General features: G+C 46.7%; 1 protein-coding gene across 2 annotated transcripts in view; it reads left to right on the top strand.

The window, feature by feature from the left end:
- Positions 1-8,704: 8,704 nt before the first annotated feature.
- The window catches only part of ST7 (suppression of tumorigenicity 7), a 142,859-nt gene continuing 126,817 nt past the window's right edge, over positions 8,705-24,746 (top strand). The window contains exon 1 of one of the 2 annotated variants that reach the window (XM_073573348.1): positions 8,705-9,054. In XM_073573348.1, coding sequence (XP_073429449.1) covers positions 8,904-9,054 — 151 coding nt within the window. In that variant the 5' untranslated portion in view covers positions 8,705-8,903. The remainder of the gene's footprint in view (positions 9,055-24,746) is intronic. The other variant, XM_073573347.1, reaches the window with a different exon arrangement.

The following is a 24,746-nucleotide window of genomic DNA, read 5'->3' on the forward strand; positions in this document are numbered from 1 at the left end:
ATGCAGTGCCATCCAGTCTCCAAACGTCACGTGTGTGGTTGGCATCAAAGATCTCGATCTTGGTCTCATCAGACCAGAGAACCTTGAACCAGTCTGTCTCAGAGTCCTCCAAGTGATCATGAGCAAACTGTAGACGAGCCTTGACATGACGCTTTGAAAGTAAAGGTACCTTACGGGCTCGTCTGGAACGGAGACCATTGCGGTGGAGTACGTTACTTATGGTATTGACTGAAACCAATGTCCCCACTGCCATGAGATCTTCCCGGAGCTCCTTCCTTGTTGTCCTTGGGTTAGCCTTGACTCTTCGGACAAGCCTGGCCTCGGCACGGGAGGAAACTTTCAAAGGCGGTCCAGGCCGTGGAAGGCTAACAGTAGTTCCATAAGCCTTCCACTTCCGGATGATGCTCCCAACAGTGGAGACAGGTAGGCCCAACTCCTTGGAAAGGGTTTTGTACCCCTTGCCAGCCTTGTGACCCTCCACAATCTTGTCTCTGATGGCCTTGGAATGCTCCTTTGTCTTTCCCATGTTGACCATGCATGGCTGTTCACAAGTTTGTGGAGGGTCTTAAATAGTCAGAAAAGGCTGGAAAAAGAGATAATTAATCCAAACATGTGAAGCTCATTGTTCTTTGTGCCTGAAATACTTCTTAATACTTTAGGGGAACCAAACAGAATTCTGGTGGTTTGAGGGGTTGAATAATAAATGACCCTCTGAATAAACTTTTCACAATTTAAAAAAAAATTAAACAAAGAAATAACATTCTTTTTTGCTGCAGTGCATTTCACACTTCCAGGCTGATCTACAGTCCAAATGTCACAATGCCAAGTTAATTCCGAATGTGTAAACATGCTAAATCTGCAGGGGGTTGAATACTACTTGTAGGCACTGTATACCTGGAATGGGCCCAGGATGGTGGAAATTACTACATAATGGGCGGGCAAAACATTTATCCTAACAGGATTTAGGCTTGTGTTAAGATTACACTCTGAGAGGACTAAGGTGCTGCATAATGGTGCAATGTTCTTTTTATACATTGGACTAAGCGTGCGTGATCTCAGGCGGTGTTGGGACCACATATAGTGGATCTTCCTACAGGGGGGGCTGCAAATTGAAGGATTGCGCAGAGAAGAGGCTGCTCTACTTGTATGGGGGGGTGGTACATGCATGGGAACGTATGGGTAAAGGAGTGATTTTGTGTGTGGTGCTGATGTTACACGCATGGGGTGATATGCGTGGGGGAAGTGTTAGGGTTACTTGCGTAGGGCTGCGTGCTGAGGGATGGCTGCATGGAGAAGGGATAATGTTACTCACATGGAACTGTTTGCTTGTGGGCTGTGTGGTGAAGGGGGTAACATTAATGCAGGATTTGTTTTTTTTTTTTTTTTTTCTCAAGTGAAACCTCAGTATTCAGGTTAGATTGCTTTGTTGGCATTTTGTGACAAATTAGTGGGTTTTGGGCACTGTGTAAAAGGCTCGCCATCACTGAGATAAGCGTATTTCACGTCAATGTATTGTCCAAAATTAATGGCATGTGAAAGCAGACAGACCAATGCCAGTCAATGGGGTGGTTCACACGAGCGTGCTAACACACAGACCGAGACCAATTGTCTGCATGTAAAAAAAAAATTGCAGTCTGCTGAACTCTGACCAATTTTCAGATCAAACTTGCCTAATAGATTCAATGGGGGCGTTAAAAAAAAAAGATTATTTTTGTATAATATACAGATGTAAAAAACATACGTATGGATGAATATTTTACAAATGCTCATCTGAGCTTTAGGGTATTGCTTTAAGAGGCTTTTTTTTTAAGAATTTGGGAACCTGAAGCTTTTTTTTTATGCTTTTAGAACATATTTTTCATATAAGTATGAGAGCCTTGTTCAGGCTCTTGTAGACTTGCATTGAGAGCTTGTGACTTTGCTTATGACTTCTGGCTGTTCAGAAGTTGAGCTCACAAGTTGGCACAGCGGGAACGGAGTCGAAAAACAGTGTAGACGCCGGAGGGTGACTGTATGACCGGGGGCAGAGGACTTGAGCTTAAAGCACCACTCCGGTAGTGAAAAAAAAAACGCTGGAGTGTTGCTAATTTTGACCTTAAATAGTTGTCCACTACTAGGACAACTCCTCCTTGAACTAAATGTTTGACGCCGATTAAATAAATAAAACTTTACTCACCTCCTGTGCTGGCGCTGTTCCAGAAGTGTCAGCACTCGCAATCCTGGGGCTCTCCTATGGTGTCGTGACACATGGTCCTTGGCGCCCAATCAGCGCTGGCGTCCGTGTCTCCGCCTTTGTACAGATTGAACATGAAGAGGAAGTCAGAGATCAGCTTCAGCCCTGGCTTCCTCTTCATGTTCAATCCGTGCAAAGGCAAAAGTGATGCCAGTGCTGATATGCCACCAGGCATCATGTGTCATTCCGCCACACCAGAGCTCTGGGGCCGTGAGTGCTAACACTGCTTTAGTTCAAGAAGGGGTTGCCCTAGTAGTGGATGACCAAGTCAAATCTATGAAATCTGACCACCATCATTTTATGTGGTAATAACTGTGGAACACTTAAACGGATCCCTCTGATTCTGAGATTGTTTTTTTCATGACATACTTCATGATAGTGGTAAAATTTGTTTGATATGACTTGCGTTTAGTTGTCAAAATATTGCAACTTTGGTGAAAATTTTGAAAAAAAATAATCGCAATTTTCAAGCTTTCAGTCTTTCTATCCTTACGCCAGTTAGGGTATGTGCACACGCTGCGGATTCTGCTGCAGATCCGCAGCGGATATGGCCTCTGGATCCGCAGCAGTTCTGCAGTGTACAGTACCATGTAAGTCTATGGGATTTACAATCCGCAGTGCACATACGTTTTTTTTCACTGCGGAAAAGCTGCGGTTTTAAATCCGCAGAACTGACATGTCAATTCTTTCTACGGATTCCGCTGCGGTTTGCCACCTATTCCATTGTCCAGTTGCCAAACCGCAGGGGAAAACCGCTGGCCAATCCGCAGGGAAAACCGCAGGTCAATTTACCTGCGGTTTTACCTGCGGATCTGCACGGAAAAATCCGCTGGTGAATCTGCAGCGTGTGCACATAGCCTTAGTCATGCTGTACAAAATTATTAATAAAGGCTCAAAAGGGAGGGGGGGCGTTTGGATTTGGGAGCGCTGAATTTGCTGAATTTCTTTTCGGGCAAGAGGAGCCATTTCGCTATTTCAGAGCTTTGTACTACCAGTAATGTAGAAGCCCCCTCCATTTCCGTTAACAGCTGATGGACCTAAGTGGGCACTTACTTTTTTTTGGATTGAGTTGAAGCTTTTATTGAGAACATTTTACTTAACATTTGGGATCCCATTTATCCACCACTCTATGCTAATCACTTATATTGGGGCTTCCCTTTAAATCTCCAAGTGACATAATTTGGATGAAATCTTCGAGGGAGGCACTTACTATAATGAGGCAGCTGAATTACTCTGAACTCCGTCTGGCCTCTGTTCAGCGGTGCATGCATAAAAAAACAGGCACCATTGGATCATAGGCCAGACAGCTTCTACAGGGCATCCATCTGCCTCATTATAGACAATCTTCCACCAAGAATTCTGTCTGAATCACGTATTTCAGGGATTTACACGGAAATCCTGGTGTAAACTCTCAGCGTAGGGTACAGGATAAATATGCACCAAGCCTTACTGCGAAATTTGGGAGGCAACTGAAGAAATCAACAGCAGGTGAAGAATTGAAACTGTAAAATGGTGTCACTTATGGAGGAGATCTGCTGTTCTGGGACCTCGGGGGCTCTCCCAGTGGATCATGGCCCTCGCAAACCAGAACAGTAAAATCTGCACTATAATATGGCGCTTCTTCCCTTCTGAGTAGTTTTCCCCCACATATGGAGTAGTGGCGTACTCAGGAGATAGTGCACAAAAATTGTATGGTGCATTTTCTCCTGTTACCCTTGTGAAAATAAAAATGTGGGACTAAAACCATTTTTTTGGGAAAAATTATTTTTTTATTTTCACGGCTCTATGTTATAAACTTCTGTGAAGCGCATGGTGGTTCAAAGTGCTCACCACGCATCTAGATAAGTTCCTTGAGGAGTATAGTTTCCAAAATGGGGTCACTTATGGGGGGTTTCCACTGTTTAGGCACCTCAGGGGCTCTCCAAATGTGACACGGCGTCCGCTCTTGATTCTTTCCAATTTTTTGCTCCAAAAGTCAAATGGAGTTCCTTCCCTTCCTTACGCCCAAATAGTAGTTTTCCCCCACACAAATGGGATATTGGCATACTCAGGAGAAGTTGCACAATAAATTTTGAATTTGATTTTCACCTGTTACCCTTGTGAAAATAAATTTTGGGCTAAATGAAAATTTTTGTGAGAAAAAGTAAACATTGTACTGATATAAAGTAGGAATGTGGGAATGTTTTTTTTTTTAACTATTTTGTGTGAAATAACTCTTTTAAGGGCATAAGAAGTTGCTAAACTATGAAATGTTCAAAATTTTCCCCAAATTTCCGATACTTTCACAAATAAACGTAAGCTATAGCGAACAAATTTTACCACTATTATGAAGTACAATATGTCCCGAAAAAAACTGTCTCCGCATCCGTGGGATCCGTTGAAGCGTTCCAGAGTTATTGCCTCATAAAGTGACAGTGGTCAAATTTATATGGCAGACATGTAGACACTTGTTTCCTCCGACTGACGTGGCAACTTATGTGGTGGGGTGCCGATGGGCAGACAGTGATCTTTCTCTTACATGTGGCATGTAAAGAGTCAGCCAGGATCTGACATAGTTGTGACCCTGGCAGTGGGAGCCCCAGATAAGGCCTGTTTCACATCTCTCTCTCTTCTCTCTCCTTTTCCAGGCTGCGGTTCCTTTAAATTTCCGACTTCAGCGGATCCGTCAAAACAACGGTCCGGTGGCATACCCCAGCTTGGGGTTGGTCTGAAAAAGATCCACTAAAAAAAAGACTTTTGCTATAGTAACCCCACTTTGCTGTTCATATTTTCAGTCTTTTAAGCATTTTTGTTCTGCTTCAAGTTTTGAAAAAACATGAAAAACACTCCGAACCAGCACTGTCTAATTGAATGGCTGCAAAATTGCATAAAATGCTTAAAAAAAAAATCAAGGCATTAAGGCTATGTGCACACGTAGCGTTTTAAAACGCTCACTAAAAACCGGACTCCTTCCCAGAAATCGCGCGGTTTTTTCAGCGCGATTTCACCGCGATTATGATCGCGATTTTGCCACGATTTTCACGTGCGTTATTCAAGCACTTTCCAAGCGATTTGAAGCATCGCTTGGAAAGTGATTGACAGGTTGGTCACACTCGTCAAACATAGTGCTTGACAAGTGTGACCAGGTTTTTACTATTGAGGCCGCCTATGCGGCCTCAATAGTAAAAGATAGGATGCTAAAAAAAAAATAAAAAATCGGGGTATATTTACCTTCCGGTGTCCCAGGCTGCATTCCCGGGCCTCAGCGTTCCCAGTAATGCCTTGCGAGACCTGTGATGACGTAGTCTCGCGTTGCTATAGCAATCTCGCGAGACCGCTAGAGTGACGCGAGACTACGTCATTACAGGGCCTTGCCGCAAGGCATTACTGGGAACGCTGAGGCCCGGGAATGCAGCCCGGGACACCGGAAGGTAAATATACCCCGATTTTTTATTCTTTTTTTTACAGGGGTATGGTACCCAGGGCCTGGAGGACAGTCTCCTCTCCTCCACACCGTGGGTACCAACCGCACATGAGACGCTTAACTTCCCGCATGGTGGGCATAGCCACATGCGGGAAGTAAGCGATTCTCATGCATTCCTATGGGTGCGGAATCGCGGCAATTCTTTGCGATTCCGCACAAAGAATGAGCATGCTGCGATTTTTTCCGCGATGCGATTCCGCCGCGGAAAAAAGCGCAGCATTAGCACAGCATGTGCGGAATGCCATAGGAATGCATGGGGGGCGTTCTGTACAAGATTTTTAAGCGTTTTCACGCCGAAAATCACGGCAAAAACGCTTAAAAATCGCTACGTGTGCACACAGCCTAAATGGGTTGTCCACTGACAGCTAAGCACGAAGAGAAATTCAGAAAGTGACTGCAGTCCTGGCTTCCTCTTCATACGAAGGCGGGGACAGTGATGCCAATGCTCATTGGGCGCCGGCATCACGTGTTGCAACACCGCATCATGGGACAGCGAGTGCGTCACCGTAGGGACAGAGCCGGCACAGGAGGTGACTACAGGCTTTATTATCTTATCGGGGCCAAGCATCTAGTTTAGGAAGGGGTTGTCCGAGTAATGGATGCCCCCTTTAAAAACATCTCCATACACTCCCAAAGGAGCGTTTCCTGAAGCGGATTCCACTAGAAGGTATGTGCGCACATCTTATACAGGTAGGTACCGGAAACCCCCCACTACAGAGAACGGCCCCCTATAAGGTGCTCAGACACCTCTGGCTGTGCACCCCATCAGCTTTTCAGCTTCTTTAAACCTCTGGCGCCTCTGAAAGTCATGAAGCAGCTAAGTGACCGCGCCGTTCTTCTGGAAACTTCCGCTTGCTCTGTAATATATGGTTAATGGAAAATATAACGCCACAAAATTGGAGCTACAGAAAAACCACCGCCAGGTCCTCATCATCTAAGTCGTGTGCACAGACCCACAAACTTGTTGTTGAGTGGAAAAAACTAAATAGTCGCAGATTACCCCCCGTAGCAGCAGGTTATGGCGGCGTACAAAGAAATGCTTACAAAAAATCTTGTAAAAAAAAAACACCACAAAAAGCGTGTGAGAAAGAGGCCGAAGTCTAAGGCCACGTTCACATTATGGCTATGTGCACACGTTGCGGATTCTGATGCGGATCCACAGCGTTTTTGGAAGCGTGGAATTGCCTCAAATCCGCAGTGTAGTGCACAGTCAATCAATGGAAATCCAGAATTACTGTGCACACACTGCGGAAAAATATGCGCGGATTTGCAGCGTTTTATTTTCCGCTGCATGTCAATTCTTTTTGCAGATCTGCAGCGTTTCTGCACCCACTGACTTCCATTGAGTGATTTGTGGATTAGCTGCGGATGTGGGTGTGAGAAACGCTGCAGATAGGGAGGAGGGAAGTGTGTGTGCGGGTGTCTGTGTGCGGGTGTGTACGCGGCTGTGTGTGTAGGCAGGCATCGTTTGATGGGACTACTAGTCCCATCCGGCTATGTCTGCTGTCACATAGATGATAAAAAAAACATACACATACAGTACATACTCAACAAACAGCTTAGGCCTGTTTCACACTTCCGTTTTTGTGTCCGCCAAACGGATCCGTTTCCGTTTTTTTGACGGAAACGGATGCCAACGGATCCGTTTTTAAAAAAACGGATCCGTTTTTTTGACGGATCCGCGGTAACCGTAATGGAAGTCTATGGGACAAAAAAAAACGGATCCTGCAAAAAATGGCGGATCCGTTTTTTTACGGAAAACAACGGATTTTGACGGATTTGAAAAAACGGAAGTGTGAAACAGGCCTTAGGCCTTAGGCGGATCCGTTTGGCGGACACAAAAACGGAAGTGTGAAACAGGCCTAATACTCAACGCCCTCAATCATCTGCAAAAAAAACAAACAGTATACTCCCTGTTCCGATGTAATCCATTTAATAACAATTGTCCCACGTCGATCTCCCGTGTAGAGCTGTCACATCAGGAGATTGTCGTGGGACACTCATTATTAATTGGATTACATCGAAACAGGGAGTTTATTATTTTTTTCTTTTTTTACAGGTGATCGAGGGCGTCGCAGGAATTAGGTGTATAATAAATATGGCATACTGTGTTGTTTTATTTTATTAAAATACTTTATTCTGGCTGTGTCTTTAACCTGTAACAACTATAGGATTAGTAATGGATAGGTGTCTTATTGACGCGTCTCCATTAGTAAGCCATGGGCTTGATGCCACCAGCAAAACAAAGGTGACATGAACCCCACAACTATTACCCCACTTGCTTGCAACCACTACAGGGCAAGTGGGAAGAGAGAGGCTAAATACTGGAATTTGTACATCTAAGGCTAGTTTCACACTAGCTTATTTTCCACGCAGCGCTCGGCGCCGCTAAGCCCCGCCCCCTGCTGGCTTCCTGCCCGCCCCCTCCGATCATCGCGCCTACTATTGCACACGGCTGCATGCGATCTGCGCACCCTATCTAGGATTTTAGCGTGCGCTGCGCACTTTTGAAGGTGTGCCAAGCGCGCCAAAATGCAACATGGTGCGTTCGGCGCACACTGGCGCACCTTCAAAAGTGCGCAGCGCACGCTAAAATCCTACTAGCGCACGGTCTGCGCACCCTATGCTAAAGATAGGGTGCGCAGATCGCATGCAGCCGTGTGCGATAGTAGTAGTCTTTTTACCTGCGGATTTTACAAAATCCGCGCAGCCAAATCCGCACCCCATTCCGCAGCGTGTGCACGTAGCCTAAAAATATGCGGATTTTCAAGTGCGTTTTCTGACAGGAGAGGAAGAATCTGCAACGTGTGCACATAGCCTATCAGTATTTGGTCAGTATTTTACCTCAGTATGTGTAAGCCAAACCCAGGAGTGGGTGATAAATACAGGAGTGGGTGATAAATCCAGAAGGGGTGACGTGTTTCTATTATACTTTTCCTCTGATTGTTCCTCTCCTGGTTTTGGCTTACAGATACTGAGGTAAAATACTGACCAAGTACTGAAGGTGTGACTGTGGTCTAATGATGAGGGCTGCAGAGCCGCCACCTGGGCCCGGGCTGCCGCCGGTCTCCCGCACAGGTCGGACTGTGAGGCTTTCCTGCTCGCCGCCTGTGTGGTAACCAGTGACGGGGGCGGAGGCCCTGCTGCAGGGATTGGCTGCACTGTGGGCCGCACACAGAGACAGCTCCGCCGCTCACACAACAAAATATGGCTGAAGCTGGGGCAGGCTTCCTGGAGCAGCTCAAGTCCTGCGTGCTGTGGTCGTGGACGTATCTGTGGACCGTGTGGTTCTTCTTCATGCTCTTCCTCGTCTACATCCTGAGGGTCCCGCTGAAGATCAATGACAATCTGAGCACAGGTAGGAGGGGGCACTGCCACGTTCTCTGCACGGGGGAGGGACGGAGGGGAAACTTTCCCGGTGGCGTCCCCCGGCACTGACTGCAGCACCGGGAGCCACTCCGCAGCGCAGACACTCTTCACGGACGCTCTCTTGTTTTCTTATGGACTTCTCAATCGATGGCTGCGGGGTCCTAGCGCCCGGGAAACTAGTGCGGTATATCGGCTCAGCCGTGACGTCACGGGCGTGGAATATACTCGTCACTCGTGGAAGCTTCTGATGCACACAAGTGATTTCATGCTTCATGTTCTATCTCCTGCCCAGCAGATGTAGTAGTGACAGCTGGCACAGCCGTGCACATTCACAAGGGCACAGCCAGGGATAGGACCCTATGGTGGGGGTCTCCTCCAGGAATCTCCTTTATTTTTAGATCCCTCGGACAATGTTGGAGGTATTATAACCCTGGCGCATTGCTAGCGCCGCGGGGTCCTGCACACTGATGAATACGTTCTTGGAGTAGTTGATCCTTTCTGGAAGTTTTTATCCTTGACCACCAAATATGTCACGTTGGCTACTAAAGTGCTGTACATCACAGAGTATTTTGTCCAGATAAGCCTGGCTTCTCATATGGTGTTCCTTAATAATGGGCACAGGGAGAGCGGTACATGCTGCCAGTTTCAGCAACTGTACTGTTCCCTACTGACAAATTGCCTCCGTTAGGGCTCCGGCGGGGGCTTGTCTGCCGCCCCTCCGTTAGGGCTCCGGCGGGGGCTTGTCTGCCGCCCCTCCGTTAGGGCTCCGGCGGGGGCTTGTCTGCCGCGCCTCCGTTAGGGCTCCGGCGGGGGCTTGTCTGCCGCCCCTCCGTTAGGGCTCCGGCGGGGGCTTGTCTGCCGCCCCTCCGTTAGGGCTCCGGCGGGGGCTTGTCTGCCGCGCCTCCGTTAGGGCTCCGGCGGGGGCTTGTCTGCCACCCCTCCGTTAGGGCTCTGGCGGGGGCTTGTCTGCCGCCCCTCCGTTAGGGCTCCGGCGGGGGCTTGTCTGCCGCCCCTCCGTTAGGGCTCCGGCGGGGGCTTGTCTGCCGCCCCTCCGTTAGGGCTCCGGCGGGGGCTTGTCTGCCGCCCCTCCGTTAGGGCTCCGGCGGGGGCTTGTCTGCCGCCCCTCCGTTAGGGCTCCGGCGGGGGCTTGTCTGCCGCCCCTCCGTTAGGGCTCCGGCGGGGGCTTGTCTGCCGCCCCTCCGTTAGGGCTCCGGCGGGGGCTTGTCTGCCGCCCCTCCGTTAGGGCTCCGGCGGGGGCTTGTCTGCCGCCCCTCCGTTAGGGCTCCGGCGGGGGCTTGTCTGCCGCCCCTCCGTTAGGGCTCCGGCGGGGGCTTGTCTGCCGCGCCTCCGTTAGGGCTCCGGCGGGGGCTTGTCTGCCGCCCCTCCGTTAGGGCTCCGGCGGGGGCTTGTCTGCCGCCCCTCCGTTAGGGCTCCGGCGGGGGCTTGTCTGCCGCCCCTCCGTTAGGGCTCCGGCGGGGGCTTGTCTGCCGCCCCTCCGTTAGGGCTCCGGCGGGGGCTTGTCTGCCGCCCCTCCGTTAGGGCTCCGGCGGGGGCTTGTCTGCCGCCCCTCCGTTAGCGCTCCGGCGGGGGCTTGTCTGCCGCCCCTCCGTTAGGGCTCCGGCGGGGGCTTGTCTGCCGCCCCTCCGTTAGCGCTCCGGCGGGGGCTTGTCTGCCGCCCCTCCGTTGGGTTGTGTTGCACATCTAATTGCAAGATAATTTACTGTAAATTTTCTCTGATTTAACCCTCCAAAGCCCCCCACATAGACAAGTGGTATGAATTCCCTAACCAGGCTGTATACTTGTCATTCCCACTGACTGTGAGTGTAACAGCACTGCCCGTGCTCGACCTCCACTTCATTCCAAATCTCACTTTGGTTGTGCGGTTATGCGAGACCACCAGCTTAGTGATCTGTGGGGCCCCTGCATTCAGACCATAATCTCCAGTTGTGTGGATGGGAGAAGTATGATTAAATGGTCAAGTTCTCCATGCCTGCTTTGAGGTATGTTCACATGCAGAGTTTTTTTTTCTTTGGCTGAATTTGAGATCGGCAGCATGTCCGTTCTTTCAGCGTCTTTCCCGGAATTTTTTTCGCCCATAGAAACAATGAGAAGGCAATAAACCCCACAGCAAACTGGTTTATGGTGAATAAAACTAACTTTATTAAACATGTACTGTGGACAAAAAGTGTGCAATCGGCACAAAAAATAAAGCTGAAAAAATGCTGCGTGTGAACGTAGCCTTAAGCCGGTCTATGAAGATTGTTTGGATTTGGTAAAGTCAGTGTATTAGCAGGTGGCTAATGGCCATAGTGGCGGTGTGTTCAGCCTCTTCCTACTTTCCAGGCCCCATAAGTATACTCATACAGTGGGGAAAAAAAGTATTTAGTCAGTCAGCAATAGTGCAAGTTCCACCACTTAAAAAGATGAGAGGCGTCTGTAATTTACATCATAGGTAGACCTCAACTATGGGAGACAAACTGAGAAAAAAAAAATCCAGAAAATCACATTGTCTGTTTTTTTTTTTTCATTTTATTTGCATATTATGGTGGAAAATAAGTATTTGGTCAGAAACAAAATTTCATCTCAATACTTTGTGATATATCCTTTGTTGGCAATGACAGAGGTCAAACGTTTTCTGTAAGTCTTCACAAGGTTGCCACACACTGTTGTTGGTATGTTGGCCCATTCCTCCATGCAGATCTCCTCTAGAGCAGTGATGTTTTTGGCTTTTCGCTTGGCAACACGGACTTTCAACTCCCTCCAAAGGTTTTCTATAGGGTTGAGATCTGGAGACTGGCTAGGCCACTCCAGGACCTTGAAATGCTTCTTACGAAGCCACTCCTTCGTTGCCCTGGCGGTGTGCTTTGGATCATTGTCATGTTGAAAGACCCAGCCACGTTTCATCTTCAATGCCCTTGCTGATGGAAGGAGGTTTGCACTCAAAATCTCACGATACATGGCCCCATTCATTCTTTCATGTACCCGGATCAGTCGTCATGGCCCCTTTGCAGAGAAACAGCCCCAAAGCATGATGTTTCCACCACCATGCTTTACAGTAGGTATGGTGTTTGATGGATGCAACTCCGTATTCTTTTTCCTCCAAACACGACAAGTTGTGTTTCTACCAAACAGTTCCAGTTTGGTTTCATCAGACCATAGGACATTCTCCCAAAACTCCTCTGGATCATCCAAATGCTCTCTAGCAAACTTCAGACGGGCCCAGACATGTACAGGCTTAAGCAGTGGGACACGTCTGGCACTGCAGGATCTGAGTCCATGGTGGCGTAGTGTGTTACTTATGGTAGGCCTTGTTACATTGGTCCCAGCTCTCTGCAGTTCATTCACTAGGTCCCCCCGCGTGGTTCTGGGATTTTTGCTCACCGTTCTTGTGATCATTCTGACCCCACGGGGTGGGATTTTGTGTGGAGCACCAGATCGAGGGAGATTATCAGTGGTCTTGTATGTCTTCCATTTTCTAATTATTGCTCCCACAGTTGATTTCTTCACTCCAAGCTGGTTGGCTATTGCAGATTCAGTCTTCCCAGCCTGGTGCAGGGCTACAATTTTGTTTCTGGTGTCCTTTGATAGCTCTTTGGTCTTCACCATAGTGGAGTTTGGAGTCAGACTGTTTGAGGGTGTGCACAGGTGTCTTTTTATACTGATAACAAGTTTAAACAGGTGCCATTACTACAGGTAATGAGTGGAGGAAAGAGGAGACTCTTAAAGAAGAAGTTACAGGTCTGTGAGAGCCAGAAATCTTGATTGCTTGTTTCTGACCAAATACTTATTTTCCACCATAATATGCAAATAAAATGAAAAAAAAACAGACAATGTGATTTTCTGGATTTTTTTTTCTCAGTTTGTCTCCCATAGTTGAGGTCTACCTATGATGTAAATTACAGACGCCTCTCCTCTTTTTAAGTGGTGGAACTTGCACTATTGCTGACTGACTAAATACTTTTTTTCCCCACTGTACATGTAGCAGTCTGACCCACACGTGCGTTGTTTGCGGAATTTCCCATGGTTTTGCATAGCAGATATTGAATAAACACTGAAGCCTTGTGTAGATCACATAGTCAAAACCATTCCACAGGTATGCTACTATTCTCAGGAAGCCTTTGCAGACACACTGCTCAACCCGCTATGTGTAGGCATCATTAATATCCATAAAGACTGGTCAGGGTGGGATTCACAGGGTGCAAAGGGCTTAACAGAGTAACTTGTTTAAGGCTATGTGCACACGAAGCAGAAAATTTCTGCTGAAAAACCTGACTCCCTTCCCAGAAACCGCGCGTTTTTTTCTGCGCGTTTTCAATACTCATAGAACTAGCCAGAAACGCGGAAAAATCCGCGAAATTAATGAGCATGCTGCGTTTTTTACCACAATGCGTTTTTTTTTTGCGGTAAAAAACGCATCAATATGCACAAAAAGTGCAAAATGAATGGGAAGCTTATTTTTAGCGGTTTTATTGGAAAAAAACGCTAAAAATACCTCTAAAAAAATGCAGTGTGTGAACACAGCCTTAATGTTTTTCTTTAACCAAGTGAAAATAAGAAACTTTGTAATATTTCATCAGAGAAATATGTTTCTTTCGCCACTAAGAGTGATCGATCATTCATTCATTCTCTCTCCATAATATTCAGTGAAGACCGAACTTCACCCTACTGAGATGAGCGCAAAATAGTCTTATCCAGGAGATAGCATCAGATTAGACTCGCCTCTTCAAATTGTATAGAAAGCATGTCCTGTAGAAAATCAGTTGCAGCGGATCCATGAGACAGCGAGGCTGAAAAGGATTCCTGCACGGTTTCCACACTTGCTGATCATTATTCAACGCGTTTCACAGTAGAAATGACTTCAGGAAAGACCACAAAGTATACAGAGACAGCAAGGGTATTTCTTACATAGGTTGACATTTTCCAATGTGGAAGCCAAACTGAGCCACGTGACAAGATGTCAGGTACCACATGAGATAACACGTGATATACAGACGTGAACATAAAATGAATTGTAAAACGCTTGTTTTTTTTATAATTTTACCTATTTAAGTTTATGTTTAATAATAGGATTCCCAATTGGAACATAAAAAAAAAAAAAAAAAGAATTGAAGAGCAATATGTCTGCAAGAAAAAGCCAGAGCTAGAGGGGAACCCCCTCTGAAGTGAATCCTAAAATAACTGGGTGACTGGATACCTCGCCTACCCCGTATATCAGAGGAGATGGACTATGTCGTTAGATTTTGTTTATTTCTTCTTGTGGTGGAGTTCCTTGGAAGGGATTAAACGAGTTGAAAGATATTTTCAAGATTCTGAGAATCATGAAAATATCTTTCAATTCATTTAATGAATCCCTTCCAAGGAACTCCACCACAAGAAGAAATAAATAGCACAAACCTCACTGGGATATGTCTCAATAACTATCAGCAAGCGCGGAAACCGTCCACTAATCCCTTTAATTCTTGACCCTACTGGGATAGGAACTGGCCATTACTGCTGATGGGATCGTATATAGATAGGAGCCCTGCTATATAGGAGATGGCCGTTACTGCTGATGGGATCGTATATATACAGTAGATAGGAGCCCTACTATATAGGAGATGGCCGTTACTGCTGATGGGATCGTATATATACAGTAGATAGGAGCCCCGCTATATAGGAGATGGCCGTTACTGCTGATGGGATCGTATATAGATAGGAGCCCTGCTATATAGGAGATGGCCGTTACTGCTGATGGGATCGTATATAGATAGGAGCCCTGCTATATAGGAGATGGCCGTTACTGCTGATGGGATCGTATATAGATAGGAGCCCTGCTATATAGGAGATGGCCGTTACTGCTGATGGGATCGTGTATATATACAGTAGATAGGAGCCCTGCTATATAGGAGATGGCCGTTACTGCTGATGGGATCGTATATAGATAGGAGCCCTGCTATATAGGAGATGGCCGTTACTGCTGATGGGATCGTATATAAATAGGAGCCCTGCTATATAGGAGATGGCCGTTACTGCTCATGGGATCGTATATAGATAGGAGCCCTGCTATATAGGAGATGGCCGTTACTGCTGATGGGATCGTATATATACAGTAGATAGGAGCCCTGCTATATAGGAGATGGCCGTTACTGCTGATGGGATCGTATATATACAGTAGATAGGAGCCCTGCTATATAGGAGATGGCCATTACTGCTGATGGGATCGTATATATACAGTAGATAGGAGCCCTGCTATATAGGAGATGGCCATTACTGCTGATGGGATCATATATAAATAGGAGCCCTGCTATATAGGAGATGGCCATTACTGCTGATGGGATCATATATAAATAGGAGCCCTGCTATATAGGAGATGGCCGTTACTGCTCATGGGATCGTATATAGATAGGAGCCCTGCTATATAGGAGATGGCCGTTACTGCTCATGGGATCGTATATAGATAGGAGCCCTGCTATATAGGAGATGGCCGTTACTGCTGATGGGATCGTATATATATAGTAGATAGGAGCCCTACTATATAGGAGATGGCCATTACTGCTGATGGGATCGTATATATACAGTAGATAGGAGCCCTGCTATATAGGAGATGGCCGTTACTGCTGATGGGATCGTATATATACAGTAGATAGGAGCCCTGCTATATAGGAGTTGGCCGTTACTGCGTTACTGCTGATGGGATCGTATATAGATAGGAGCCCTGCTATATAGGAGTTGGCCGTTACTGCTGATGGGATCGTATATATACAGTAGATAGGAGCCCTGCTATATAGGAGATGGCCGTTACTGCTGATGGGATCGTATATATACAGTAGATAGGAGCCCTACTATATAAGAGGTGGCCGTTACTGCTGATGGGATCGTATATATACAGTAGATAGGAGCCCTGCTATATAGGAGTTGGCCGTTACTGCTGATGGGATCATATATAGATAGGAGCCCTGCTATATAGGAGTTGGCCGTTACTGCTGATGGGATCGTATATATACAGTAGATAGGAGCCCTGCTATATAGGAGATGGCCGTTACTGCTGATGGGATCATATATAGATAGGAGCCCTGCCATATAGGAGATGGCCGTTACTGCTGATGGGATCATATATAGATAGGAGCCCTGCTATATAGGAGTTGGCCGTTACAGCTGATGGGATCGTATATATACAGTAGATAGGAGCCCTGCTATATAGGAGATGGCCGTTACTGCTGATGGGATCATATATAGATAGGAGCCCTGCCATATAGGAGATGGCCGTTACTGCTGATGGGATCATATATAGATAGGAGCCCTGCTATATAGGAGTTGGCCGTTACAGCTGATGGGATCGTATATATACAGTAGATAGGAGCCCTGCTATATAGGAGATGGCCGTTACTGCTGATGGGATCATATATAGATAGGAGCCCTGCTATATAGGAGTTGGCCGTTACTGCTGATGGGATCGTATATAGATAGAAGCCCTGCTATATAGGAGATGGCCGTTACTGCTGATGGGATCGTATATATACAGTAGATAGAAGCCCTGCTATATAGGAGATGGCCGTTACTGCTGATGGGATCGTATATATACAGTAGATAGGAGCCCTGCTATATAGGAGATGGCCGTTACTGCTGATGGGATCGTATATATACAGTAGATAGGAGCCCTGCTATATAGGAGATGGCCGTTACTGCTGATGGGATCGTATATATACAGTAGATAGGAGCCCCGCTATATAGGAGATGGCCGTGACTGCTGATGGGATCGTATATACAGTAGATAGTATCCCTGCTATATAGGAGATGGCCGTTACTGCTGATGGGATCATATATATATAGGAGCCCTGCTATATAGGAGATGGCCGTTACTGCTGATGGGATCGTATATATACAGTAGATAGGTGCCCTGCTATACAGGAGATGGCTGTTACTGCTGATGGGATCGTATATACAGTAGATAGGAGCCCTGCTATATAGGAGATGGCCGTTACTGCTGACGGGATCGTATATATACAGTAGATAGGAGCCCTGCTATATAGGAGATGGCCGTTACTGCTGACGGGATCGTATATATACAGTAGATAGGAGCCCTGCTATATAGGAGATGGCCGTTACTGCTGATGGGATCGTATATATACAGTAGATAGGAGCCCTGCTATATAGGAGATGGCCGTTACTGCTGATGGGATCGTAGATAGGATAGGGTAGTAGATAGGAGCCCTGCTATATAGGAGATGGCCGTTACTGCTGATGGGATCGTATATAGATAGAAGCCCTGCCATATAGGAGATGGCCGTTACTGCTGATGGGATTGTATATATACAGTAGATAGGAGCCCTGCTATATAGGAGATGGCCGTTACTGCTGATGGGATCGTATATATACAGTAGATAGGAGCCCCGCTATATAGGAGATGGCCGTGACTGCTGATGGGATCGTAAATACAGTAGATAGTAGCCCTGCTATATAGGAGATGGCCGTTACTGCTGATGGGATCGTATATATATAGGAGCCCTGCTATATAGGAGATGGCCGTTACTGCTGATGGGATCGTATATATATAGGAGCCCTGCTATATAGGAGATGGCCGTTACTGCTGATGGGATCGTATATATACAGTAGATAGGAGCCCTGCTATATAGGAGTTGGCCGTTACTGCTGATGGGATCGTATATACAGTAGATAGGAGCCCTGCTATATAGGAGATGGCCGTTACTGCTGATGGGATCGTATATATACAGTAGATAGGAGCCCTGCTATATAGGAGATGGCCGTTACTGCTGATGGGATCGTATATATACAGTAGATAGGAGCCCTGCTATATAGGAGATGGCCGTTACTGCTGATGGGATCGTAGATAGGATAGGGTAGTAGATAGGAGCCCTGCTATATAGGAGATGGCCGTTACTGCTGATGGGATCGTATATAGATAGAAGCCCTGCCATATAGGAGATGGCCGTTACTGCTGATGGGATCGTATATATACAGTAGATAGGAGCCCTGCTATATAGGAGATGGCCGTTACTGCTGATGGGATCGTATATATACAGTAGATAGGAGCCCCGCTATATAGGAGATGGCCGTGACTGCTGATGGGATCGTATATACAGTAGATAGTAGCCCTGCTATATAGGAGATGGCCGTTACTGCTGATGGGATCGTATATACACTCACTGGCCACTTTATTAGGTACACCTGTCCAACTGTGTGTTAAGACTTAATTTCTAATCAGCCAATCACATGGCGGCAACTCAGTGCATTTAGGCATGTAGACATGGTCAAGACAATCTCCTGCAGTTCAAACCGAGCATCAGTATGGGGAAGAAAGGTGATTTGAGTGCCTTTGAACGTGGCATGATTGTTGGTGCCAGAAGGGCTGGTCTGAGAATTTCAGAAACTGCTGATCTACTGGGATTTTCACGCACAACCATCTCTAGGGTTTACAGAGAATGGTCCGAAAAAGAAAAAAAATCCAGTAGTGAGCGGCAGTTCTGTGGCCGGAAATGCCATGTTGATGCCAGAGGTCAGAGGAGAATGGGCAGACTGGTTCGAGCTGATAGAAAGGCAACAGTGACTCAAATTGCCACCCGTTACAACCAAGGTAGGCAGAAGAGCATCTCTGAACGCACAGTGCGTCGAACTTTGAGGCAGATGGGCTACAGCAGCAGAAGACCACACTGGGTACCACTCCTCTCAGCTAAGAACAGGAAACTGAGGCTACAATTTGCACAAGCTCATCGAAATTGGACAGTAGAAGATTGGAAAAACGTTGCCTGGTCTGATGAGTCTCGATTTCTGCTGCGACATTCGGATGGTAGGGTCAGAATTTGGCGTAAACAACATGAAAGCATGGATCCATCCTGCCTTGTATCAACGGTTCAGGCTGGTGGTGGTGGTGTCATGGTGTGGGGAATTTTTTCTGGGCACTCTTTGGGCCCCTTGGTACCAATTGAGCATCGTTGCAACGCCACAGCCTACCTGAGTATTGTTGCTGACCATGTCCATCCCTTTATGACCACAATGTACCCAACATCTGATGGCTACTTTCAGCAGGATAATGCGCCATGTCATAAAGCTCGAATCATCTCAGATTGGTTTCTTGAACATGACAATGAGTTTACTGTACTCAAATGGCCTCCTCAGTCACCAGATCTCAATCCAATAGAGCATCTTTGGGATGTGGTGGAACGGGAGATTCGCATCAGGGATGTGCAGCCGACAAATCTGCGCCAACTGTGTGATGCCATCATGTCAATATGGTCCAAAATCTCTGAGGAATGCTTCCAGCACCTTGTTGAATCTCTGCCACGAAGAATTGAGGCAGTTCTGAAGGCAAAAGGGGGTCCAACCCCTTACTAGCATGGTGTACCTAATAAAGTGGCGAGTGAGTGTATATAGGAGCCCTGCTATATAGGAGATGGCCGTTACTGCTGATGGGATCGTATATATACAGTAGATAGTAGCCCTGCTATATAGGAGATGGCCGTTACTGCTGATGGGATCGTATATATATAGGAGCCCTGCTATATAGGAGATGGCCGTTACTGCTGATGGGATCGTATATATACAGTAGATAGGAGCCCCGCTATATAGGAGATGGCCGTGACTGCTGATGGGATCGTATATACAGTAGATAGTAGCCCTGCTATATAGGAGATGGCTGTTACTGCTGATGGGATCGTATATATATATATAGGAGCCCTGCTATATAGAAGATGGCCGTTACTGCTGATGGGATCTTATATATACAGTAGATAGGAGCCCTGCTATATAGGAGATGGCCGTTACTGCTGATGGGATCGTATATATACAGTAGATAGGAGCCCTGCTATACAGGAGATGGCTGTTACTGCTGATGGGATCGTATATACAGTAGATAGGAGCCCTGCTATATAGGAGATGGCCGTTACTGCTGATGGGATCGTATATATACAGTAGATAGGAGCCCTGCTATATAGGAGATGGCCGTTACTGCTGATGGGATCGTATATATACAGTAGATAGGAGCCCTGCTATATAGGAGATGGCCGTTACTGCTAATGGGATCGTAGATAGGATAGGGTAGTAGATAGGAGCCCTGCTATATAGGAGATGGCCGTTACTGCTGATGGGATCGTATATATACAGTAGATAGGAGCCCTGCTATATAGGAGATGGCCGTTACTGCTGATGGGATCGTATATATACAGTAGATAGGAGCCCTGCTATATAGGAGATGGCTGTTACTGCTGATGGGATCGTATATAGATAGGAGCCCTGCTATATAGGAGATGGCTGTTACTGCTGATGGGGATTGTATATACAGTAGATAGGAGCCCTGCTATATAGCAGCCGTTACTGCTAATGGGATCGTATATAGATAGAAGCCCTGCTATATAGGAGATCCATACCAAGGCAACAGTACAGACAGGACGGCAGAAGGGAGGAAACCCAACGCGTGTCGCCGTATCAAGACGGCTTCTTCAGGGGGAAAGATCCATACTGTTGCCTTGGTATGGATCTTTCATGCATTTCATTATACCTGTTTCACATGTGAGCTGTTGCTTCTAACCGTGAGAGGGCTGCCATTCACTGGGCATACTTGGCTGTTTTTCAACAGTGTTGTTTGCCTGATATCTTATTGCCACTTATTTATGTGGCATCTTTCATGCAGATCCACATTAGTGTGGTTTTCATTTGGTATTATCATGGCTTTTTGAATAATATCTGTCTGTTTGATATTTTATTACCACTCATTTAAGTGGTTTTATGTGCGCAGCTCAGCATCCAGTGCAGTTATTTATTCATCTTTATGGGATTGAACCATTTTGTGCACATGTTGTGCGCTGGTCTATATATATTTTTTCTGGACCTTCATCTCAAGTATTGTGGATGCTATATATTCTATTAGACTATGTGGCACTTCAGCTGTGATTGACATGAGATCCATGGTATTTTTCCATGTGAAGGCTATTTTATTGTGTGAGTCTCCAGCATTAGGGCGATTTGATTAGGATTGTGCGCCATTAGGTGCTCTCTGCTGTAATTATATATTTACATCTATCATATGGATACACCTTATTGTGGATGTTTTTCCTTTTTTTGCTCCTTTATTTATGCTGATGATATATGCATGAGACTCAATTCATTATTGTATTGACCAGGACTAACAGGGGAATTGTATTCCCTTTTTGTTTTTACATGTTTGTTTTTAAATTTATATTGCTGTCAATAAAGCTTTTCTTGTTATTATATATATCGGTGGTGTGCATTTTTATGTGGTCTTTCTTTCCTTTCTTGTTGCATAAACTGTGACTAGGTGACCCGTGGCTCATCTTCTCTGCCATAACTTGGAGAGTTTGTCCGGGCCTCCAATATTCGTGACTTTCGCTTATCCAGAGGTTCCCCTGGTGATCTGTCATACATTGGGTATAGAAGATGTTTATGTAGTAATGATGTTACGTCCTAGCATGCTGGAGAAGTCTCATCATTAGGCAATGCGCTTACTATGTGCTGTGGACATAAAATATGGCTGCAGATGCTAAATATAGTTGGCGTGCTACTGAAGGCTACAAAAGTACAGCTCTTGCACAGCCCTCAGGCAGGAAAATCTATGGCTGTATATTCCCATGACTCTGATTGCATGTAAGTTTTGTCATGTTCTCAGTGCGGGTTTGACTCGCACACGTGGGGTTAATGTCTGGAACCAGTGCTTATGACTGGCATTTCTGGGGTTAAAGGTTGTGATCCCAGTGCAGGCTTACCTGCACACCTGGGGCTATGATTGTGGCCTCTCCCTGGTTCTGGGAGAGGCTTCTTATAGCCTCAGGACGCTCCCATCCCCGTCAGTTATACTTTCGCCCATGGCATTGTGTGGTGACCCCTGAGTGTGTGTGTGCTGTGTTCTGGTTGCTTGATTCTCTGTGTATGACTCGGTCTGTTCTCTGGATATTGCTTTGGATTCTGCTTGGTACCTTCTATGTCTGTTTGGTTTTGACTTCTGCTTGGCCCTGACTATCCGCTCTGTCTCATCCCTGGTACTTTACTGATATCTCTGTGTATGACCTCCGTTTTGCCTGACTGAGTATTTCTGTATAGTGTCCTGCCATCTCTGAAAGCAGGACGCTAAGCCCCGCCCCCTTGCAGTCACATGATCGTAGGTCCAGTGACTGCTTGCTAAACTTCAGCGTCCACAGGTCCTGTGTATCTGTGCTTTCCGGCTGTACCTGACCCCGGGCCCCCCTACAGTGCGGGTGAGTCCCTGCTCAGTGGAGGCTGCACGCCGGCGCTGGCTGGATCCTGACATTATAACTGACCGTTAAGTTTTTGGTTTTTTTTTTTTTTTTTCTCTGCTGAGAAATATGGATCCCATACAATCTCTTGCAGAGCAAATGAAAAATCTGAGTCAGATGTTTCAGGGTTTATCTCTGGAGCAGCAAGCTCTGGCTCGTTCTCAGCAGCAGGTTTCTGAAACAGTGCGGGGGGCTTTAGCTGCTGGGTCTCTGGGGGCTGGGGCGAGTGATGTTGTTTTGGTGTCCCCGTATCCACCTGTTAAACTGCCTGATTTCTTTTCTGGGAACAAAAAGGAGTTCAGGGTCTTCATGGAGGGGTACAAACTCTTCTTTAGTTTGAGGCCACATTCCTCTGGGGACGAAAGTCAGAAGGTTGGGGTCATTATGTCTCTGTTAAGAGGGTCCCCACAAGCTTGGGCTTTCTCCCTTTCTCCCACTGCCCCTGAGAGAGTGTCTGTGAATGCGTTTTTTGAGGCCCTCGGGCACATATATGATGAGCCGGACCGAGTGCGATTGGCAGAGGACATGGTGATGAGTGTCTGTCAGGGGAAACACTTGGCTGAGTGGTTTTGTACAGAATTCCGCCGCTGGGCCACAGAGGTCTCTTGGGACGACGACGCACTCCGAGGACTCTTTCGCAGAGGCTTGTCTGAGCGGTTACAGGATGCCTTGGCATTACATCCCTCAGCTAACTCACTCGAGGACGCCATGACCCAGGCCGTCCGGATGGACTGCGGGCCAGGGGCGTGATGCAGATGGAGACTCCATTGTTCCCTAGTGAAAAAGAGACTGTTTCTGTTCCCATGGACGTAGGGGCTCTCTCCCTGAAGGAAAAGGAGAGACCACGCCGGAGAGAAAAGCAGTTATGCTTCTACTGTGGTAAAACGGGACATTGGAAAAGGGAGTGTCCTGATTGTCCATCCTCAACCCGGTCGACGGGAAACTACTAGATCTGGGTAGTCAGCGGGGAGACTACTCGGACCCTCAGGTACCCTTTTCCTCGTTTTCTAAGGTGTTGCTTCATGTGGAACTGTTAGTGGACGATTGTTGTTTTCCCTCTACAGCTTTCGTGGACTGCGGATCATCCATCAATCTCATTGACTCCCAATTGGTCACACGCTGTAAGATAGGGACAGTTAGATTTAAGGTTCCGATCAAAGTGGTGGCCATTGACTCCTCCCCCCTCACTAAAGAGGGAATTCTCTTTGTCTGACTTGTTTTCGCTCAAAGTGGGCGCTACCCATGTGGAAATTAAGTTGTTTGGTTCTGGACAATCTACCAGCAGGATTGGTGTTGTGCATGCCCTGGTTTCAACGCCATAACCCAGTCATTAACTGGAAAACGGGGGAGATTGTTCAGTGGGGGTCATTGATTCGATGTTATGTGATAAGTCTGCACTATTGGTTGAACCTGTTAAATCTGTATCTGTGTCATCTGTCGAGCTGGAAGGTATTCCGGAGTACCTGAAAGAATTCGAAGATGTGTTCTCTGAAAGCAAGGCCGAGACGTTGCCGCCACATAGACCCTTTGACTGTGCTATCGCGTTAGTCCCGGGGTCTAAATTGCCTAAAGCCCGTCTGTTTAATTTATCTGGCCCTGAGCGCTTGGCCATGAAAGATTACTTTGCTGAGAGTCTTCGCAAAGGACACATACGTCCCTCAGTCTCACCTGTGGCGGCAGGGTTTTTTTTTTTTGTAAAGAAAATAGATGGTGGTTTACGTCCCTGCCTCAATTTTCGTGAGCTCAACAAGATTACTGTACGAAATACGTACCCCCTTCCGTTGATTCCCGATTTGTGTAACCAACTTTCAGGGGCAAAATGGTTCTCCAAACTGGATCTTCGGGGGGCATACAATTTGATAAGGGTCCGGGAGGGGGATGAATGGAAAACCGCGTTCCTCACGACCGAGGGACTGTTTTAAAATGTAGTCATGCCGTTTGGTCTTACCAATGCCCCAGCCATATTTCAGAATTTCATCAACGTGGTATTCTCGGATCTCATTGGTCGTTTTGTTATTTACTTAGACGATATTCTGACATACTCTCCCGATAGTCAATCTCATCTGAATCATGTACGAACCGTTCGCCAAAGACAGGGAAAATCATCTGTAAGCCAAATTGGAGAAATGTGTGTTTTTTGTTCAAGAATTGTCTTTTTTGGGATTAATTGTGTCCTGTGAGGGTTTTCGCATGGACCCCAGGAAGGTGCAGGCCATTGTGGATTGGGTGCAACCCCGAGACCTTAAGGGTCTTCAGCGCTTCTTGGGGTTCGCCAATTATTACCGCAAATTTATTCGGGGGTTTTCACAGGTGGTCAAACCACTCACAGATCTTACTTGTAAAGGTGCCAATGTGAGAAACTGGTCCTCGCTCGCAAAAGAGGCCTTTGCGACCCTGAAAAGAAGCTTTATGTCTGCTCCCGTGTTAGTACAGCCAGATC

The sequence above is a fragment of the Dendrobates tinctorius genome, unplaced genomic scaffold, assembly GCF_039654945.1.
Source record: "Dendrobates tinctorius isolate UK_male_01 unplaced genomic scaffold, ASM3965494v1 ptg000035l, whole genome shotgun sequence".
In the NCBI taxonomy this organism is placed as follows: Eukaryota; Metazoa; Chordata; class Amphibia; order Anura; family Dendrobatidae; genus Dendrobates; species Dendrobates tinctorius.